Below are 23,147 nucleotides of genomic sequence, written 5' to 3' on the forward strand. Positions count from 1 at the left end.
ACGTAACGGTGTCACTATGTTTTCGAAACAGGAACAACGGAGTTGGATCAAGACTGAATGTGCCAGAGGTCATTCGTAACAGCACGACAGTATCATCAAGGTCTTCTAGAGGCGTGTGGGGAATCGGCATTGCCGTACAGAACAGTGGCACGTTGGGTAAAAGCCTTCAACGAAGGTCAGCAAACTGTGGGAGACATTCATCGGGCAGGTCGTCCTAGCGTCTCTGAAGAAGAAGTGCATGCTGTTGCCGCGTTAATGGACAGTGATCGACGCCATACGACTCGTGAGCTCGCCCACGAAACTGGATTAGAGCATACGAATGTGCTTCGCATCCAGAAGGAACGCCTGAGCATGCGAAAAATTGCATCACGGTGGCTTCCGCATGACTTGACGGAAATGCAGAATGGGATGCGTTACGACGCTGTTCAGACGCACTTGGAGCGCTATGAACGCGAAGGAGAGGCTTTCTTACGACTTATCACAGCATTGGTACGAGCTAAAACTGAAACGCCAATCCAACGAATGGTGTCATTGTGGGTCGCCGCGAAAGTCGAAAATGTGTCAGAGCCCCAGTATTGTGAAAGTTGTGGTGATTCTCGTGTACGACTGTGATGGTGCAAAAGAAGCGGCGACACTTTCTGCGCAACCCACCCATCATTGTGCATGACAATGCGTGGGCGCATGCAGCGCAAGCTGTGGCTGCTCTGTTCGGCCGATGGGTCTGGGAAGTACTGTACCATCCACCATACTTCCCAGACTTAAGTCCTTGTGACTTTGATTTGATTCCGAAGATGAAGAAACTACTTCGTGGCATGCGCTTCAGAACTGTTCCAGAGATTCGATAGGCAGTAGACCGCTCCATTCGCACCATCAACAGAACAGGCTCTGCTAACGGTATACTACGACTTCCACATCGCTGGCAACGGGTTCTACACAACGCTGGTGACTACTTTGAAGGCCAGTAACAGGTGCAAAAATGTAACTCTTTTGTATCGGTTGTGACTAAATAGTTGCCGGCCGGCCGAAGTGGCCGTGCGGTTCTAGGCGCTGCAGTCTGGAACCGCGAGACCGCTACGGTCGCAGGTTCGAATCCTGCCTCGGGCATGGATGTTTGTGATGTCCTTAGGTTAGTTAGGTTTCATTAGTTCTAAGTTGTAGGGGACTAGTGACCTGGGAAGTTGAGTCCCATACTGCTCAGAGCCATTTGAACCATTTTTTTAAATAGTTGCCACTATGTAAGTTCCAACCCTCGTCATTCCAAAACGAAGGAAAAATACCCGAACCACAAATGAGAAAATGAGGAAGTGTACAAGGCGTACCTTCTACAAGTAGAATATTTAAGAACTCTTCATGAAAATAAAATTACAAAGTACCTCCTAAGTGAAACATCCACTAATGACGATGTAAATAAAGAATGAGAAAATATAATGCAGGCAATCTGTGCTCCGCAATTGCCGATTTCTGTAGTTCTCTATTTTTCATACTCCGTTGGCGTTCTGAACAGCGGTCGGAAACGGTACGAATGGTCTGACCTATATAACTGCTTCCATACTCGCAGAGGATGTCATAAATTGCAGGGACCCTGAGGTCGAGACATCCTTAACAGGGCGCATAATCTCCTCAATTTTCTTAGGAGGACGAAAAATCGGTCCACTGTTCACAACACCAATGGCACGTTAAAAATAGCTAGAGAAATCGGCAAGTGCGGAGCACAGGCTCACTAACAAACATACACTCCTGGAAATTGAAATAAGAACACCTTGAATTCATTGTCCCAGGAAGGGGAAACTTTATTGACACATTCCTGGGGTCAGATACATCACATGATCACACTGACAGAACCACAGGCACATAGACACAGGCAACAGAGCATGCACAATGTCGGCACTAGTACAGTGTATATCCACCTTTCGCAGCAATGCAGGCTGCTATTCTCCCATGGAGACGATCGTAGAGATGGTGGATGTAGTGCTGTGGAACGGCTTGCCATGCCATTTCCACCTGGCGCCTCAGTTGGACCAGCGTTCGTGCTGGACGTGCAGACCGCGTGAGACGACGCTTCATCCAGTCCCAAACATGCTCAATGGGGGACAGATCCGGAGATCTTGCTGGCCAGGGTAGTTGACTTACACCTTCTAGAGCACGTTGGGTGGCACGGGATTCATGCGGACGTGCATTGTCCTGTTGGAACAGCAAGTTCCCTTGCCGGTCTAGGAATGGTAGAACGATGGGTTCGATGACGGTTTGGATGTACCGTGCACTATTCAGTGTCCCCTCGACGATCACCAGTGGTGTACGGCCAGTGTAGGAGATCGCTCCCCACACCATGATGCCGGGTGTTGGCCCTGTGTGCCTCGGTCGTATGCAGTCCTGATTGTGGCGCTCACCTGCACGGCGCCAAACACGCATACGACCATCATTGGCACCAAGGCAGAAGCGACTCTCATCACTGAAGACGACACGTCTCCATTCGTCCCTCCATTCACGCCTGTCGCGACACCACTGGAGGCGGGCTGCACGATGTTGGGGCGTGAGCGGAAGACGGCCTAACGGTGTGCGGGACCGTAGCCCAGCTTCATGGAGACGGTTGCGAATGGTCGTCGCCGATACCCCAGGAGCAACAGTGTCCCTAATTTGCTGGGAAGTGGCGGTGCGGTCCCCTACGGCACTGCGTAGGATCCTACGGTCTTGGCTTGCATCCGTGCGTCGCTGCGGTCCGGTCCCAGGTCGACGGGCACGTGCACCTTCCGCCGACCACTGGCGACAACATCGATGTACTGTGGAGACCTCACGCCCCACGTGTTGAGCAATTCGGCGGTACGTCCACCCGGCCTCCCGCATGCCCACTATACGCCCTCGCTCAAAGTCCGTCAACTGCACATACGGTTCACGTCCACGCTGTGGCGGCATGCTACCAGTGTTAAAGACTGCGATGGAGCTCCGTATGCCACGGCAAACTGGCTGACACTGACGGCGGCGGTGCACAAATGCTGCGCAGCTAGCGCCATTCGACGGCCAACACCGCGGTTCCTGGTGTGTCCGCTGTGCCGTGCGTGTGATCATTGCTTGTACAGCCCTCTCGCAGTGTCCGGATCAAGTATGGTGGGTCTGACACACCGGTGTCAATGTGTTCTTTTTTCCATTTCCAGGAGTGTAAAATACTGACTGATGGAACAAAAATCTTGTGCCATGCGTCCACATGTTGGGATTCTGTTATTAAGGAGGCTGTTGAAATAAGAATGAGCGAGAAAACTTAAACCGCGATAGCAGATATTATCTGAGCGGTGAGTGGAAACGAGCGCTCGATGCAGAGAAGCAGCAGCGACATTCCTTGCAATGTTTACGTTTCAACGCAAGCGGTGGCGCCACCAGCACAGACACTAAAACCGTCTGCGACAGCAGTACGTAATCGCCGACCAATCACAAGCCGTCCACGGACTATATATGGCCAACACAGCTGCAGTGAAGTCGCATTCGAGGGTTGGATTCCCTCTCTTCTTCATCGAAGAGTTTCACTGCCTGGGCTACTCTCAGGGTGCGCCTTCGACGTGGAAAATCCTTGCCGTGTCGTCTGCTTGCCGCCGCCGCCGCTGCCGCCGCTTGGTCGCCGCCTTCCGGTCCTCGCCGCCGCCGCCGCCGCCTGCCGGGGCTCGCCGCCCCCGCCTGGTCGCCGCCTGCCGGTGCTCGCCGCCGCGGCCGCCGCCGCCGCCGCCTGCTGATCGCCGCCGACGCCGCCGCCGCCGTCGCCGCCTGCCGGGGCTCGCCGCCGCCGCCGCCGCCGCCGCCGCCGGTGCCCGCCGCCGCCGCCGCCATCCGGTGCCGCCTGGTCGCCGCCATCGCCGCCGTCCTGACCCTGGTCTGCGGCCGTCTTCGTCTCCATCCGTCTTTGTCTTTGTCTGTCCCCAGTTTCTGTCCTCTCCTCTTCGTTCTGTTCGTTCTTGTTTCTCTCTCCCGTCATGTCCGCCCCCACCACCACTGTCACTACTACCACCACCGCCATTGTCTATACCTCCCCTTCCGCCGCCTCCACCACTATAACTTGGTGTGCCCAGTCCCACACCCCTCCTTCCATTCCACCTCTCCTCACTTTCCCTTCACCCTCTATCTTTGTCGCCCCCTCTCCCGCTTCTTCCTCCCGCTCCTCTCGTTCTGATCCCTTCCCCCCACTCCCCCAGCCTGTCACTGCAGCTCCGGCTCGGGTGGTGGCCCGTCGGGCCACTGCCCACGCCCAGCTCTCCCCGTCACCTTCGCCATCACCGCCGCCAATGCCACCGTCATCGTCATCGTCGCCGTCGCCTTCGCCTTCACCGTCACCGTCACCATCTCCGGCGCTGACTCCGGCCCCGGGACCTGCCCCTCCCCGCCACATTCCCGTTGTTCCCATCCCCCACACCTCCTCCACCACCGTCAAGCGCCCCGGTGGCACTCCTGCTTCCTCTGCTTCCAAAAAGGCTGCGCCTCGTCCTCCTTCCCCCACCCATGATGCCATGGAAGTCTCCCCGCCTGTCCCTGCCCCCTCATCCTCCTCCTCTCCCCCTTCCTCCTACCGCTACCTCCTCTTCCCGTCCTGATCCCTCTCTCCTTGAAGCCCGGAACCTCACCCTCTTCCTTCGCCAGCATTGTCCTGGTGCCCCCATCTCCCTCCTCACTCCTCGCCGAGATTCGGTCCTCATCTCCTCCCCCAGCCCAACCCTCCACACCTACCTCCTTTCCCACATCCCTGTCACCCACTTTGGCCCTCATGCCTCTCTCACCCCTGCTCCTTCACCACCTCCCTCCCGCCAACCCCAACCTCCGCGTCGCCCGCCAACTCTCACCGCCGTGATCACTCGGCTTAGTCCAGTGATCACGGAGGAGGAGGTGTTGGCGGAGCTCCAGGCGCATCCCCATTTGGAGGTCCGTGCGGTTCGCCGCATACATAACGCTGCCGGCCCCACCCGCCTTATGCGGGTTTTTTCTGAGCACGCCCCCTCCATTGACCGTCTCCTGAAGGAGGGTGCCCTCCTTTTTAACCAGCGGTACAAGGTCGACCCCTCCCGTTCCCCTCCTCAATCCCTGCGCTGCCAGAGGTGTCTACGCTATAACGCGCACCCCACAGCTGAGTGCCGCGAGGCCCCCACCTGCCCGCATTGTCGGCAAGCGCACTTCCTCAGGCAGTGCCCCAACCTCCAATCCCCTCCTTCCTGCAATACCTGCAATCTCCCCCATCCCACCTACTCCCAAAAGTGTAAAGCCCGACCCCCTCCAACCACTCCTGAACTCACCGTCCCTGTCCGTCCCCTGGACGCCCCCACCCCTCTTGGCAATTCCCTTCGTCCCCCCCCCCACCGCTGAGGACGTCATCAGGTTCCTTACCATCGTCCTCCAGAATGTTCATCCCTTTCAGCGCCCACACACCCTCCAACAGATCTCCCTCGCCGCCCGTTCCATATTCCAACTCCCGCCTCGACACCCTCGTCTAAATCCCTATCATGGCGCAACAGCAACGTATCCTTTTCAACAACATCCGCTCCCTACCCGCCAACAGGAACCTCTTCCTGCACACCCTTGCCACCCACCGCGTGGATGCCTTCCTCCTTAATGAAACCTTCCTCCAACCCCACCACACCATTCACACTTCGCCCTACCTCCTCCACCGCTCCGATAATCCCCTCCCGATTGCACGTGGCGGAGTTGCCATTGGTCACCACCGCCAGATCCCCGTTCGGCTCCAACCTCTCCTTCCCGACCCCACCGAACACCTGATCCTTAGTCTCTTCTTCCCCGGCCTTACCGTTACCTGCGCCACCATCTATGTCCGCCCCAACGCTCCTATTCCCTTCGACTTCCTCTCCCACGTCGATCGTACCTTTTCCTCCTACGTGATCGCCGTCGACCTCAACATCCATAGTCGTTCCGCTGCCCAGTTACGGCGATGGCATCGGTTCCTCTCCACCCTTCAAGGTGACCTCGTCCCCATCCCCCGGCATACCCGTCCTGAATCCAACTCCACTCCTGATGTTATCCTCTCCTCCCCCAACCTCCTTGGCCGCATAACGGTGGATGTCCTGGAGCCTATTGGTAGCGACCATCTCCCTGTCCTCCTCACCGTTTCAGACGGTCGTCGCCCTCGCCCCGACCCTCGTACTGACCCTCCCCCTAAGTATGTCCACGACTATTCCCGAGCCGACTGGAATGCCTACCGGGATACCCTTTCCACCCAGGTCGATAGCCACCCTCTCACCTACCACCACCCTCACGATGTCACCCATGCCGCCTCCTTTCTCCAGCAGACCTTGTCTGAGGCCGTGGAGGCCCACGTTCCTACTGTCGCCATCCACCCCCAATGTCCTACCTAACCCCCACAGGCCGTTCTCCTCCTCCGTGAATCCCGTCGTCTCTACCGTGCCTTCCTCCGCACGCGTGACCCGGACACACTACAACGCCACCGGCAACTCCAGCGACACGTTCGTAATTTGCTCGCGGGTAAGAAATGCCGGGACTGGCGACAGACATGCACCCGTTTAAATGCCACCCTACCAATCAACTCGTCCAAGTTCTGGTCGGCCTTCCATCGCCTTACCAGAACTAAACCCTCCCCCTACTATCCTCTTCTCCACGATGATCACCCCTTCCCTGACACCCTTAGTAAGGCCAATCACTTTGCCTCCTACCTCTCCGATGTCTTCTCCATCCCCGACGATCCCCAGTTCGATTACTCCCTCTTCCCGGATATCCACGATCGAACTGACCCCTCTGTCCCTCCCCTCGCTCCTGGTTTCCAGTACTTGGACAACATTACACACACGGAACTCAATGCCCCTATCACTACACAGGATCTCATTGATACACTCCGCACAAAACGCAACACCGCTCCTGGTCACGATCGTGCCACCTACCGTCACCTTCGTGAAGCTCCTGTCTCTTTCCTCTCCACCCTGGCCAGGCTCTACAATGTAGTCCTGTCCACCGGTTACTACCCCGACCTGTGGAAAACCTCCCGTATCCTCATGTTCCTTAAACCTGGCAAACCGCCATCCGCCGTCTCCTCCTACCGTCCCATCAGCCTTACCTCGGTCTTCAGCAAGGTCCTGGAATCTATCCTCACCCGCCGCATCCACCAGCATCTCCGCCAGCACCGCCTCCTTCCCGTCACCCAGTGTGGCTTTCGGCCATCCTTCTCTTCCGACGATCTTCTCCTTCACCTCACTCATCTCCTTTCCGAACAGCTTAATTCCCGTCGCTCCGCAATCTTCCTCTCCCTTGACCTCGAACGCGCTTATGACCGCGTCTGGCATTCCGGTCTCCTCTTCAAGCTCCAAACCTTTGCCCTTCCCATTAACTACGTCCGTCTGATCGGTTCCTTTCTCTCCCGCCGTCCTTCCTATGTCACCATCCATAACACAGATTCCTACACCTTTTTCCCCTCCGCCGGTGTGCCCCAAGGCTCCGTCCTCTCCCCCCTTCTGTACCTTTTGTACACGGCGGACATGCCGCCGCCGTCGCCCCCCGTCCACCTCCTCCAGTTTGCCGATGGCACCGCCTTCCTCGCCCTTGCCCCCACCCTGCAACGCTCCCAACGCCTTCTCTAATCCCATCTTCACCCATTCACCGCTTGGTGTAACCAGTGGTTGCTCAAGGTCAATCCTTCGAAAACCCAGGCGATCATTGTAGGCAAAACCACCCCTTCCTTCCACCTCCTTGATTTCTATCTCACCGTCTATGGCCGTCCCATCGCCCTCACTCCCACCCTTAAGTACCTTGGCGTCACCCTCGACCGTCGCCTCTCCTGGACTCCCCATCTCCATACAATCCAAGCCAAGGCACGTTCCCGACTCCGTCTCCTCAAGCTCCTTTCCGGCCGTACGTGGGGTCTGGACCCTTACACAATCCTCCACACCTATAAATCCCTCATCCGCCCTATCCTTTGTTATGCCCATCCAGCCTGGATCTCCGCCCCCCCTACCTTTTATAAATCCCTCCAAATCCTTGAACGCCATGCTCTCCGCCTCGCCTATCGCATCCGTCTCCCCTCCCCCACGCGGATCCTGTATGATCTCATCCCCTTCCCCCACCTCCTCCTTTTCCTTGAAAGGATACGGATCCTGTACACCTCCCGTAAACTCGATCCTCCTCACCCGCTCGTCTCCCCAATCCTCTCCCATCCCCGCCTGCTGCCGCGCCTGTATTCCCACGTCCTGCCCGGTCTCCATCTCTCCACCCTCCTTACTCTCTCCCAAGGTGGCTTCCGCCAGCTCCCCCTCCCTGATGATGTCCTCCTCCCCTCCATCTACCCCTCCTATCAAATTTGACCCTGCCCACCACCCACTTCCGGTGTCCTTTCCTTTAGGCACCCTCCCTCCCTCCCTTCTCTTCCCTTCCCTCCCCTTCTCTTTCCTTTTCCCCCGTCCCCTCCCTCCACCACTCTTCCCCCCCGGGCTTCCCCTCCCCCTTCCTCCCTCCCCCCCTTTCTCCCCTGCCCGTGGCATCTCCGCTCTCTCCTCTCCCTCTCCCACTCCCCTTCCTCCTCCTCCTCTCTTGGCAGGTCCCCGGACTCGCACACGCATGGTGAACATTCGCGCGCCGGAGATCATCGCCGTCAGTGTCTAGTGTGTGTGCTTCGTTTTGTGTTTCGTGCAGTTACAACTCCACTGTTCACATGTGCCGTCGCAGCTCTCCGTGTTTTGTGCGCCGTGTCAACAAGTGTTAGTGTTTTTCGTCCAACGTGAACGGCTTCTTGTTTTTTTGTTTTTTTATAACTACTTTCTTTGCCCGCCATTTTTTGTATTTTCTGTGTCACCTATCTCATATTATTGTACCCCATACGGCTGAAGAGCGGCGTATTAAGCTGCTGCCAGCCCGCCTTGTATGAGGTGCTGAAAATTACAATAAAGGAAAAAGCAGTGAAGTCAGTCTGACGATGACGATGGAGGCTATCGTCAAAAGCTCGAGATTTTATCCCGAATTGGCGCGGCAAGAAAAACGAGAATGTTTCACATGTCAGTGCCATCGGGAAAGACATCGTTCTCAAAGGCGTTGGTCGTTGAGGGTAAGTTCCTTTCACGAAATATCAAAATTAAAATGGCTCGAAGCACTATGTGACTTAACATTTGAGGTCATCAGTCCCCTAGACTTAGAACTACTTAAACCTAACTAACCTAAGAACATCACACACATACATGCCCGAGGCAGGATTCGAACCTGCGACCGTAGCAGCAGAGCGGTTCCGACTGAAGCCCCTAGAACCGCTCGGCCACAGTGGCCGGCCACAAAATATCAATCTCCAACTTTGTCCTCCGAACGCGAAAATATTTTGTTGGCAACCGCCTATATAGGGAGAAATGATCATTGTAATAAAATAAGATAAATCAGAGGTGGAACATAAAGATTTAAGTGTTCGTTTTTCCCGCAGGCTGTTCGATAGTGGAACGGTACAGCAAGAAAGTGAAAGTCTTTCTGTGAACCCTCTGCCAGTCACTTAAGTGTGAACTGCAGAGTACTCATGTAGATGTAGATGTAGACATATCCTTCAATATATCATGTAAATGGCTGGCTAAGCTTAGCAGTTGCTGCAATAGACCGAAAATTGCTTCAATACTGACTTAGCAGCAGTAAACGAACTAACAGACAGCACGACACAACAGTAGCTATGTATGCAATGGGTACCGCACTGCTGTAGCGCCTACATTGTATTATTATTACTGTTATTATTATTATTAGGGGTAATTGTCAAACACAAAGCAATCGCACCGTAAAGAAGTCCAAGCTAGAAGTAAGAAGCCCAGCAGTCAAGTAATTTACAATCAGTATACCTAAGTATAGCGCACACATTTTAATGTAGTTGATTTTACATGGGGTTCAGGGTATGAGTGAGGCAAGTGACGCTAGGGAGAGCAGAGCCGTAGAGGAGGCACGGTTGGTAAGAAGTGTCTTTTCTCACTGTGGATAATCGGCTTTGTTTTACGATAAGGGGCTTTAGGTAGCATTCACCAGGCTCTAAGAATTGCTTCATCGTTCTACACTCCTGGAAATTGAAATAAGAACACCGTGAATTCATTGTCCCAGGAAGGGGAAACTTTATTGACACATTCCTGGGGTCAGATACATCACATGATCACACTGACAGAACCACAGGCACATAGACACAGGCAACAGAGCATGCACAATGTCGGCACTAGTACAGTGTATATCCACTTTTCGCAGCAATGCAGGCTGCTATTCTCCCATGGAGACGATCGTAGAGATGCTGGATGTAGTCCTGTGGAACGGCTTGCCATGACATTTCCACCTGGCGCCTCAGTTGGACCAGCGTTCGTGCTGGACGTGCAGACCGCGTGAGACGACGCTTCATCCAGTCCCAAACATGCTCAATGGGGGACAGATCCGGAGATCTTGCTGGCCAGGGTAGTTGACTTACACCTTCTAGAGCACGTTGGGTGGCACGGGATACATGCGGACGTGCATTGTCCTGTTGGAACAGCACGTTCCCTTGCCGGTCTAGGAATGGTAGAACGATGGGTTCGATGACGGTTTGGATGTACCGTGCACTATTCAGTGTCCCCTCGACGATCACCAGTGGTGTACGGCCAGTGTAGGAGATCGCTCCCCACACCATGATGCCGGGTGTTGGCCCTGTGTGCCTCGGTCGTATGCAGTCCTGATTGTGGCGCTCACCTGCACGGCGCCAAACACGTATACGACCATCATTGGCACCAAGGCAGAAGCGACTCTCATCGCTGAAGACGACACGTCTCCATTCGTCCCTCCATTCACGCCTGTCGCGACACCACTGGAGGCGGGCTGCACGATGTTGGGGCGTGAGCGGAAGACGGCCTAACGGTGTGCGGGACCGTAGCCCAGCTTCATGGAGACGGTTGCGAATGGTCCTCGCCGATACCCCAGGAGCAACAGTGTCCCTAATTTGCTGGGAAGTGGCGGTGCGGTCCCCTACGGCACTGCGTAGGATCCTACGGTCTTGGCGTGCATCCGTGCGTCGCTGCGGTCCGGTCCCAGGTCGACGGGCACGTGCACCTTCCGCCGACCACTGGCGACAACATCGATGTACTGTGGAGACCTCACGCCCCACGTGTTGAGCAGTTCGGCGGTACGCCCACCCGGCCTCCCGCATGCCCACTATACGCCCTCGCTCAAAGTCCGTCAACTGCACATACGGTTCACGTCCACGCTGTCGCGGCATGCTACCAGTGTTAAAGACTGCGATGGAGCTCCGTATGCCACGGCAAACTGGCTGACACTGACGGCAGCGGTGCACAAATGCTGCGCAGCTAGCGCCATTCGACGGCCAACACCGCGGTTCCTGGTGTGTCCGCTGTGCCGTGCGTGTGATCATTGCTTGTACAGCCCTCTCGCAGTGTCCGGAGCAAGTATGGTGGGTCTGACACACCGGTGTCAATGTGTTCTTTTTTCCATTTCCAGGAGTGTATAAAAATTGTTGTTAGAAATAAGCAATACCAGTTGCCTCATTGACTCATTAGTTTGCGGTTTAATAAGACGCCTACGAAAACTAAGTAACATTTAGTGTTAGTTATTTTAAAAGTAACAAAGAAAATTATTTTTCATTCTAAAGTTTGCTTACACGTTAAAGTTGATAATGATGAGGGCTGCACTCATGGGTAATGGTCTCATAAAAGTTGGGAAACACTGGCTCAATACATGAAATTATGAAGAAGATATCTATATCTACATCCACATCCATACTGCGCAAGCCACCTGACGGTGTGTGGCGGTGGGTACTTTCAGTACCTCTATGGCTTCTCCCTTCTATTCCAGTATTGCATAGTTCGTGGAAAGAAAGATCGTCAGTATGCCTCTGTGTAGGCTCTAATCTCTCTGATTTTCTCCTCATGGTGTCTTCGCGAGATATTCGTAGGAGGGAGCAATATATTGCTAGACTCCTGGGTGAATGTATGTTCTCAGAACTTCAACAAAAGCCCGTACCGAGCTACTGAGCGTCTCTCCTGCAGAGTATTCCACTGGAGTTTGTCTATCATCTCCGCAACGCTTTCGCGATTACTAAATGATCCTGTAACGAAGCGCGCTGCTCTCCGTTGGATCTTCTCTATCTCTTCTATCAACCCTATCTGGTACGGATCTCACACTGGTGAACAATATTCAAGCAGTGGGTAAACAAGTGTACTGTAACCTACTTCCTTTGTTTTCGAATTGCGTTTCATTAGGATTCTTCCAATGAATCTCAGTCTGGCATCTGCTTTACCGACGATCAACTTTATATGATCATTCCATTTTAAATCACTCCTAATGCCTACTCCCAGATAATTTATGGAATTAACTGCTTCCAGCTGCTGACCTGCTATATTCTAGCTAAATGATAAAGGATCTTTCTTTCTATGTATTCGCTACACATTACACTTGTCTACATTGAGATTCAATTGCCATTCCCTGCACCATGCGTCAAATTCGTTGCAGATCCTCCTGCATTTCAGTACAATTTTCCATTGTTAAGATACGCTCTACGTCTTTTGGTGTTGGGGATCTACAAAACTGTCACCGAGTTCGGTAATTAGCTGGAAATGGACTCGGGTACCAGCAGAAGATGCTAGTGGTGTACGAGAGCGAACCTGGAGATGCGGCCCTCCTGGTCGGCGGCGAGCAGATCCTCGCCCTCCTCGGCGTCTGGGCGCGGCAGCCACTCGACGTGCCAGACGGGGGCCCTCACCGGCGCCGCGCCGCGCGCCACCACCCTGCAGGCGCCGCCGCCGGCGGACACGTCCACCAGGGCGACGGCGCCGTCGTAGAAGCCGACGGCCAGCAGGTTGGGCGCCGCCGGGCAGAAGCGCAGCGACGACACCTCCGCGCCGAAGCCGTAGGCGCGCTCCGGCTCGGCGGGGTTCTTGACGCACCACACGCAGACGGCGCCGCGGCCGCGCCCCCGGCCGCCGCCGCCGCCGCTGCCGTAGTGGAACTTGCCGTAGGCCGCGGCCAGCAGGTCGCCGCAAGCCGCGCTCCAGCACAGAGCCGACACGCTGCGCCCGCTCGCGCGCTCGCACTCGAACACCCACAGCGGCCGCACGTGGTAGCGGAACCGCGGGCCGCCGCCCTCTGCGTCCGCCTCCGTCAGGCCCTGCACGAGCGCAGCTAGGGTGACCACACGTCCGGATTAATCCGGACATTACCTCCTTTTCAGCTCTTTGTCCGGGGTCCGGGCGGATTTTTACAGTGTCCGGCTTTTTCGCAAAGTTGAGCGTAATACAGTTAAATTTACAATTCGTCCCGTTCTATTGCTCTTTTCTAAAATACCTTAACTATCAGAATGAAATATTCACTCTACAGCGGAGTGTGCGATGATATGAAACTTCCTGGCAGATTAAAACCCCGTGCCGGACCGAGACTCGAACTCGGGACCTTTGCCTTTCGCGGGCAAGTGCTCTACCGACTGAGCTACCCAAGCACGACTCACGCACCGTCCCCACAGCTTCACTTCTGCCAGTACCTCGTCTCCTACCTTCCAAACTTTACAGAAACTCTCCTGCGAACCTTGCAGAACTAGCACTCCTGAAAGAAACGAGGAGACGAGGTACTGGCAGAAGTGAAGCTGTGGGGACGGGGCGTGAGTCTTGCTTGGTAGCTCAGTCGGTAGAGCAGTTGCCCGCGAAAGGCAAAGGTCCCGAGTTCGAGTCTCGGTCCGGCACGAGGTTTTAATCTGCCAGGAAGTTTCATATCAGCGCACACTCCGCTGTAGAGTGAAAATTTCATTCTAGAAACATCCCCCAGGCTGTGGCTAAGCCATGTCTCCGCAATATCATTTCTTTCAGGAGTGCTAGTTCTGCAAGGTTCGCAGGAGAGCTTCTGTAAAGTTTGGAAGGTAGGAGACGGGGTACTGGCAGAAGTGAAGGTGTGGGGACGGGGCGTGAGTCGTGTTTGGGTAGCTCAGTTGGTAGAGCACTTGCCCGCGAAAGGCAAAGATCCCGAGTTCGAGTCTCGGTCCGGCACACAGTTTTAATTTGCCAGGAAGTTTCATACCTTAACTATTGGCACGAAGGCAGTGTTAGTAGGTGGCACCAGGATCGTCGATGTTATCGTTGATCGACCTGCAAGCTAATGCAAATATCCATTATTTAAAATTTTCGTTTCTTATCTTCGCTTTGTATTGGCTTGGCTTCCTGTAGCGTGCGTGTCATTCGTGAGTGTAATTTTTAACCGAGTGAGCTACGTAAAGTATTTGGCTATGCCTAAACGAAAGTGTACATTTTATGATGTCCTTTCCTGCAAATAGCCGGCTTTCAAGAAAGGGAGAAATGAATTTGAAGCGGGATGTAAGATATGTGGAACTGGAACGTACGTCTCAGTGGCCAATAAAGGTAAGAAATAACTCGACAGATTAAGTGTCATCGTTTTATTTCATTGTTTCATAGTCATTCAATTTATTTGTATTCGGAAGGTTAAAGTGCAGTTCACATGTCGTCAGCTGCTGCTTGAATTGTACATGTTGGTAGCGGTGCGTCTAATGAATGGAGGGCATTCAGTCTTACGTTTTTCGCTTTGTAAACAATTCCGTGTGGTTGTCATAACAAAACAATTGACGCCATACTGTCACCACAATCAATGTTTTTAATTCTTTTTTTTTTTTTTGTATTGTTTAGTTAACCACCACCTGGCCATCAGTAACAATTAACTATTAGTTTTACCTATAATTCCTGGCAGTCACGTGACTTGTCCAAAGCTGACGGGTGGTATCCTCATCTGCAGTTGACCTGTTTGATGTGTCCTCTTTTTTCTTACTTTGTCCTCCTTTTTGAAGCTGTTTGTCCTCGTTTTTAAACAAATGCGTCTGGTCACCCTAGGCGCAGCAATATTGCGCTCAGGCGGACAGAAGGGAGTCACAATAGTGACTTTGGCTCGCTTTATTCGCAACATTTTCTGTGTATTGATTTCAGTTTAAGTTGTTCGTTATTGTAATCGCTAGGTGTTTAACTTGCCTATGGTGAGTGAGAAGGGGCGGTCTGAAAGTTTTCAGCTTGAAGAGAAACTTCTCAGCTAAGATTGCGTTTGTAGAACTTTTATTTAGGATGACTGGTTTCGGTAAACAGACTTGCCATCACGTGATCTGCGAATAGTGCTTATGAAGTGTAAACCATGTTACTTTATGAAAACTAGCGTACACGTCATAATTATAATACATAAACGAGCGAATCGAAAGTTATAAGCGAAAATCGTTCTCACATCTCTGACAGTGGACTACTGTACTGGTGCTGATGACGCTAAGATTGTAGAGTAGGCTGCTTTCAGAGATGGTAGTACGGACCAAAACAAGAAAAAAGGTCTCGTAAACATGGGCTCTAAAATGCAAACCTTAAGAGCTATGAGCACTTAATCAGTAAAAGAGATTTGTTTCACAGTAGCGAAGATGAACATGTGCTCGTAGATCCTCAGGCATGTCTTTTAGAGATCTCAGAACGGTTTTCGCTTATAGCTTTCGACTCGCTCGTTTCCGGCAGAGGGACCGTTGCCTCAAATTGATGCGTTTATTTTTCTCCAGCACCCATGAATGTTTGATTTCTGGACATACATATATACAGGGTGTTACAAAATGGTACGGCCAAACTTTCAGGAAACATTCCTCACACACAAAGAAAGAAAATATGTTATGTGGACATGTGTCCGGAAACGCTTACTTTCCATATTAGGGCTCATTTTATTACTTCTCTTCAAATCACACTAATCATGGAATGGAAACACACAGCAACAGAACGTACCAGCGTAACTTCAAACACTTTGTTACAGGAAAACCTCCGTTAGCGAGGATACATGCATCCACCCTCCGTCGCATGGAATCCCTGATGCGGTAATCCAGCGCAGCCCTGGAGAATGGTGTATTGTATCACAGCCGTCCACGATACGAGCACGAAGAGTCTCTACATTTGGTAGCGGGGTTGCGTAGACAAGAGCTTTCAAATGCCCCCATAAAGGAAAGTCAAGGGGGTTGAGGTCAGGAGAGCGCGGAGGCCATGGAATTGGTCCGCCTCTACCAATCCATCGGTCACCGAATCTGTTGTTGAGAAGCGTACGAACACTTCGACTGAAATGTGCAGGATCTCCATCGTGCATGAACCACATGTTGTGTCGTACCTGTAAAGGCACATGTTCTAGCAGCACAGGTAGAGTATCCCGTATGAAATCATGATAACGTGCTCCATTGAGCGTAGGTGGAAGAACATGGGGCACAATCAAGACATCACCAACAATGTCTGCCCAAACTTTCACAGAAAATCTGTGTTGATGACGTGATTGCACAATTGCGTGCGGATTCTCGTCAGCCCACACATGTTGAGTGAGAAAAGTTTACAATTTGATCACGTTGGAATGAAGCCTCATCCGTAAAGAGAACATTTGCACTGAAATGAGGATTGGCACATTGTTGGATGAACCATTCGCAGAAGTGTACCCGTGGAGGCCAATCAGCTGCTGATAGTGCCTGCACTCGCTGTACATGGTACGGAAACAACTGGTTCTCTCGCAGCACTCTCCATACAGTGACGTGGTCAACGTTACCTTGTACAGCAGCAACTTCTCTGACGCTGACATTAGGTTTATCGTCAACTGCACGAAGAATTGCCTCGTCCATTGCAGGTGTCCGCGTCGTTCTAGGTCTTCCCCAGTCGCGAGTCATAGGCTGGAATATTCCGTGCTCCCTAAGACGCCGATCAATTGCTTCGAACGTCTTCCTGTCGGGACACCTTCGTTCTGGAAATCTGTCTCGATACAAACGTACTGCGCCACGGCTATTGCCCCGTGCTAATCCATACATCAAATGGGCATCTGCCAACTCCGCATTTGTAAACATTGCACTGACTGCAAAACCACGTTCGTGATGAACACTAACCTGTTGATGCTACGTAATGATGTGCTTGATGCTAGTACTGTAGAGCAATGAGTCGCATGTCAACACAAGCACCGAAGTCAACATTACCTTCCTTCAATTGGGCCAACTGGCGGTGAATCGAGGAAGTACAGTAAATACTGACGAAACTAAAATGAGCTCTAAGACGGAAATTAAGCGTTTCCGGACACATGTCCACATAACATCTTTTCTTTATTTGTGTGTGAGGAATATTTCCTGAAAATTTTGCAATACCTTTTTGAAACACCCTGCATATATATATATATATATATATATATATATATATATATATATATATATATACAGGGTGTGTGTGTGTGTTTTGCAGGAGGAAGTAAAAACATTTTCTAAAAAACAGAAAGAACGTAGTAATCGTATGGAGGTAAAACAAAACAGTAGGTTAAAATAGACATGTTGTTAGAACTGCAACGTAAGTCATATTACCAAATCCTATCTTTGTAAAACGTCACGTATAAGAGAAAATAATAGGATAGTAACTTTTATTAACAATATGCCTGCACGGCTGGCAACTATTTGACGACGAAACTGAGAGAGAGCTTGTGTGTTCATTTCATAGTCAATTGCAAATATAAATATGCAGTATTAATGAAAATGTGATAACGGATATACAGTTATAAAATTATTTTGGTAGCTGGTGGAAACTAAAATACTTTCCAAAAGCAAAAAGGACATACGCAATCATATGGAGGTAAAACAGTACGTTATAACAGACGTACGTCGTTAGGTCTACTCCCTCAGTCTCATTCCTAAATTTTATCTTTGTACGACGTAGATACAATAAAGAATATCACAAGTAACATTTATTGGTAATAATCTGCACAGCGGAAAACTAGTTGACGACGAGGTTGCACATGTATTGTCTAGGCATTTAGTTGGATTTTTTCACACTGATAAGCATTATGACCACTGCACACAACGACGGTGGATGCCTCTTGGTGGCCATGCGGGCACGTGACGCGATAACGAAAGTATGTAGGCAGAGCAAACACGAACGGGGGATCACTCTGGCGAAGATATGGGCTGCAAGTGGAGAAATCCATTCAGATAAGCGACTTTGACAAAGGTCGCATTGTTATTACGTACAGTCTGTGAACGATTATCTCGAAAACGGCGAAGCTCATCGAATGTTCACGTGCTACTGTCGTCAGCATCTACGGAGAGAGGTAGCACAGTGAAACTACCACTAGGCTCTAAATGTTTGGACGTCCACGACTCTGCACAGAACGTGTGGTTCGGAAGCTTGTCTGCTCTATAAAGTAGGATAGATGATGGTCAGTGGCATCTCTGCAAAATTGTTTCGGAGCACACCGTTCATCGAACACTGTTGAACGTGGAGCTCCGCAGCAGACCCACCCTAAGTGTTGACGCAACGACATCGTCAATTGCGATTGCAGTGGGCACGGAACCATAACGGTCAGCCGGCCGCGGTGGCCGAGCGGTTCTAGGCGCTTCAGTCCGGAACCACGCGACTGCTACGGTCGTAGGTTCGAATCCTGCCTCGGCCATGGATATGTGTGATGTCCTTAGGTTAGTTAGGTTTAAGTAGTTGTAAGTCTAGGGGACTGATGAGCTCAGATGTTAAGTCCCATAGTGTTCAGAGCCATTTGAACCATAGCGGTCAACGTAAACATGTCAGCTTTTCGGGTGAATTATATTTTTGCCACACTAGGTCGACGGTCTTCTCCACGGCATCTTCGAAGTGAACTGCGGCTCGAAACGGGCAGCGCGACGGATGCATACTGGTGGGAGCAGTACTGTGCTATGGGAGATATTCTCCTGCATTGGCATGGATGGGATCTGTGGTAGTAATCGAAGACAGCTGTGAACCATCTGCATCCCTTCATGGTTGATGTTTCTCCGACGGCGATGTCGTCCTTCAGCAGTATAATAGTCTGGTCTCGGAGCCAGAACCACGTTACAGTGGTTTCAGGTGCATTATAGTGAACTTACGTTGATTTCTCGACCAGCGAATTCGCCTGATGTAAATCCTACGGAACCCATGTGGGTTGATATCGGACGCCACTAAAGGGCACGCAAATCAGTGGCCCGGTATTTACGACAATTACATGACCTGTGCGGAGACATCTAATGCCACATACCACCACAACACCAACGGACTGTCGAATAGCTGATACGCAGAATCAGCGATGTATTTCATTCCAAATACGGACAAAGGGCTATTAAGCAGGTGGTTGGTCATCATGTTTTGGCTCATCAGTGTATATTTATCGTGTAACCGAAATTTAACGATTTTTTTTTTTTTTTTTTAGGGATCGTCTGGAGGACTTCGTACTGTTTATTGATGAGAGCCGGGCGTACCTTGAAGATCTTCTGCTGGGCACGGAAGACGTTGCTGGCCAGCACGCGCTCGACGGTGGCGCAGGCGGCGGCGAAGGCCGGCTTGGCCGCGATCGCCTCCAGCTGTCGGCGGTGGTCTGCCAGCAGCCGCGCGTCCTCCGCAGCGGAGGAGGAAGACGTGGCCGACGGCCGGGTGTCGTCCGCCTGCGCCTCCTGCTCGGAGCTCCTGCTGCGGCGCGACAGCTGCGAGCGGCGCGACGTGAGCGACGGCCGGCCGCGGGGCCTGGTCGCTGCCGCCGCCGCCGCCGCCGCCGCCGCCGCCGCCGCTTCCGCCGCCCCCTCTCCCGGCAGCTGGCCCTCCATCCGCCCGTCGGCCGCGGCGGCCACCGACTCGGCGCCTCCCGCTGCGTCGCGGGCCGCCGCCGCCCGCGCGACCTGCGCAGGCGTCGCAGCGCGCGCGTCGCCGCAGCCCGCCCGTCCAGCCTCGCTGTCAGCTGCTGCGTACTGCACGCCCTTCCATTTCTCTTTCTCAGTTCATCACACGTTCGAAAAACTTGGTTTTCTTCTAGCAGACATTAGAGTAGGTGGGGGCAAAGGTGAACACTTAACGCTTTTCTAAAATTTAATATAAACAGTCACAACAGCGATAAACCTTTTTACAGGTTTCGGTCTGTTGTAGACCATCTTCAGACCAGTAAAAAATGTTCAAATATGTGTGAATTCCTAAGAGACCAAACTGCTGAGGTCATTGGTCCCTAGACTTACACACTACTTAAACTAACTTATCCTAAGAACAACACACACACACACACACACACACATATATATATATATATATATGCCCATGCCCGAGGGAGGACTCGAACCTCCGGCGGGAGGGGCCGCCCAGTCCGTGAAATGGCGCCTCAAACCGTGCGGCCACTCGCGCGGCTCAGACCCATACGGTGATGATAGATTGTGGATGTGAACTGAGCAGGTGCTATACCTCCACGGACGCTAACTGGAGCAATTAGCGTTCGTGGAGGTGTAGCGTATTGAAAGGTAACCCTAGTGGTACTATATAAATTGAGACTGGACTACATAAATTGACTGGGAATGTTGCCATAGTTTTCTTGCCCTAACATTTATTTTCTCTTTAAAACAGGCATGCTAAACAAGTTATTGATTGAAACTTCCTGGAAGATTAAAACTGTGTGCCGGACTGAGACTCTATCTCCAGGTCCTAAGTTCGAGTCTCGGTCCGGCACACAGTTCTAATTTGCCATGAAGTTTCATATCAGCGCACACTCCGCTACAGAGTGAAAATCTCATTCAAGTTATTGATTAAATACCGCAAATAACTAACAGGTGATTCAAGACTACACTGGACAAGGATTCTGGGTGGCAGAGACAGTGTAGCTACTGGAGTGAATCAAGTACTCTGTCTCTAAAACTGTGGATAATGCAATCTTAATTGATCTGACGCTGAGCAGACATTGACTGATCCAATCAACTATAGTTTCTCTACATGGGTACAGGTGAGAGCAAGTGGCGATTGAGATCTGTACACCCTGGCAATGCCAGAGCAGCAGTACATTACCCTGTTTGCTTCGTGTGGTGATATAACCTGCAGCTGGCGAGATGTGTGCAGTGGAGGTGAGATGTGGAAGCGGCACCTGTGAATCGATCGCGGCCACGAAAGAAATGCGAACGTCTCACGGTCTAGCGACCAGGCAGACATATCGCAATTTACTCTCTACCAGAGCCCTGAAATCACGGTACATTTCAGTGTATGACACACCCATTCGCTCGTCGTACCAAGGACCAATTTGGCTCACTTATACGACAGAGCTCACAAGGATACCAAACGTCAAGACCGGTAAACCAAAAACGAATGCCCTCAGTAAACGAGTAGTCCGAGACGTTTGAAGACACACTGTCGGTACAGTTAGGACTTCACCACAGGCTCCCCAGTCTAAACTACTCACAAGTGAAGTCAGTCCCAGGACAGGTCCCAAGCACAACCACACACGCCTGAGCTTCGACCAGAAGTTGCTTACCAGCCCAAAGTCCTGCACCCAAGAGCCTTGCCCTCTCTATAAATAAATAAAAAAAAAATTCCAACAAATTGCACAAACGACACTGCTTTCACGCCGTCTTGAGCCAATCGCAGGGCTCTAGACTCGCTAAATCTCCCCTCCCACACGACAGCACAAACTCATTTCGAACCAGGGCAAGAGTTAAGAAACATGGGTCTCTGAAAAAAAAGGAAACCGCCAATTACTGGCTTTTTTAAGTTTTCGCAGAGGGGGAAGAGACGATTTTCTCTGACATCGTGTCACTTCCCATGGTAACAAGCGAACAGATACAGTCTTAAAGATCTATATCTAAATTGCCTGTGCCTTGGAGCTTGCTAGTCCCAGCTATGAGGTATAATAAAGATTCTATATCTAAACGTTTCTCAGACGCCGGATTTTTCTTATACAACCAAGGTGGCTGGGGGAAGTGGTTCACTGACCTATTTGCACCTTCAGCGAACACAAAAACTTGTGAATTTTTATTATGTGTTGTTCTGCCCACAAAGCCCGGTTTACAGCTCCACTGAGTAGACGTGTTCCTTCAGACCGTTGCCCCAGCCCAGGCCTTCTGCTGGCACCTTGGCAGGTTCAAAAAATGGCTCTGAGCACTATGGGACTTAACTGCTGAGGTCATCAGTCCCCTATAACTTAGAACTACTTAAACCTAACTAACCTAAAGACATCACACACATCCATGCCCGACGCAGGATTCTAACCTGCGACTGTAGCAGTCGCGCGGTTACAGACTGTAGCGCCTAGATCCGCTCAGCCACTCCAGCCGGCCCTTGGCAGGTATCACGGCATTGTTCTGCTGGAGACCTGTCTCGATGAGGGACTGCCCAGTCTGCCCTGTATGGCTGTGCGCCTGTCTAATGGATGGGCTCACCGCAAATTGACTTCAACTCCCAACATGCTGTTTCTACAAGCTAAGTACGATAAAAATACCTCATGCTTTTAGTGCTCTACCAGGCTCCATCAACATCTGCTCAGGCCGTTAACTTTCTAAAGTCTCGCACAAGGTGTGTCAGGTTGTAACAAAATCTTTAATAATTTTCCATATGCGAAAAATAGGTGAGAGTAACTCGACCTCTCTCAGTATGCTCCTTTACAGCCACCAACTACTACCACAGTGTGAGTCTGAAGACGGTCTAAGACAGATTGAAATCAGTAAGGTGATATTAAAAGAACTTTATTGTGGTTGTCACTGTTCATATTCAATTTTCAATAACAAATAAACCACTGTACTAGAGAAAGAAATGTTCTCGAAAATTAACGCTTTTCTGTTTTTCCCTTCTGTTTTTCTGGTTACATGACAATAAAAATTGTACACAGTACACCTCGCAACATACTTAACATCCAACCGTAAAAAAAAATTGTACACAGTACATGCTCATCATACTTTACACCGCACCACAAGTCCAAGATTAATTTATGATGTATGAGGGGGGACCCAAAAGTAACGGGAATTGGGCTGCAGTGGGGAGGGCACCCGTTATGGTCACGCCACCTGACTCAGTGTGCGAAGTTGCGTCACTGTGAGTGCATCGGTTCGCCCGTGAGATCTTTTTCCATTTCGGTGAAAACGTGATGGCAGATTGTCGGGAGCAAAGCGTGGCTGTCAAATTTTGTTTCCCGTTGGGGAAATCGACCGCGGAAACTTTTGTAATGCTTATTATGACTGCTTATGGGGATGCTGCCCTAAGTAAAACTAGAGTCCATTAGTCGTTTTCATGTTTTAAAATTGGAGAAATGTCAACTAAAGACCAATACCGTTCAGGACGACCCTCAACATCACGAAGTGACGAAAACGTTGACAAAATCAATGCCTATATTCGAGAAGACCGTCGCCGAACCATTCATCAACTCTGTGAGATGTTTGGAATATCATGAAATTCAATTCAGAGGATTTTATC

General features: G+C 51.3%; 1 protein-coding gene across 1 annotated transcript in view; it reads right to left on the bottom strand.

Moving 5' to 3' along the window:
- The window catches only part of LOC124570251 (dynein axonemal intermediate chain 4), a 62,304-nt gene that overhangs the window by 29,281 nt on the left and 9,876 nt on the right, over positions 1–23,147 (bottom strand). The window contains exons 2-3 of the mRNA XM_047131104.1: positions 19,199–19,701; positions 12,569–13,081 (exon numbers count right to left, since the gene is read on the bottom strand). Of these exons, the coding sequence (XP_046987060.1) occupies positions 12,569–13,081; positions 19,199–19,701 (1,016 nt within the window). The remainder of the gene's footprint in view (positions 1–12,568; positions 13,082–19,198; positions 19,702–23,147) is intronic.

Source organism: Schistocerca americana, chromosome 1, assembly GCF_021461395.2.
Source record: "Schistocerca americana isolate TAMUIC-IGC-003095 chromosome 1, iqSchAmer2.1, whole genome shotgun sequence".
Lineage (NCBI taxonomy): Eukaryota > Metazoa > Arthropoda > Insecta > Orthoptera > Acrididae > Schistocerca > Schistocerca americana.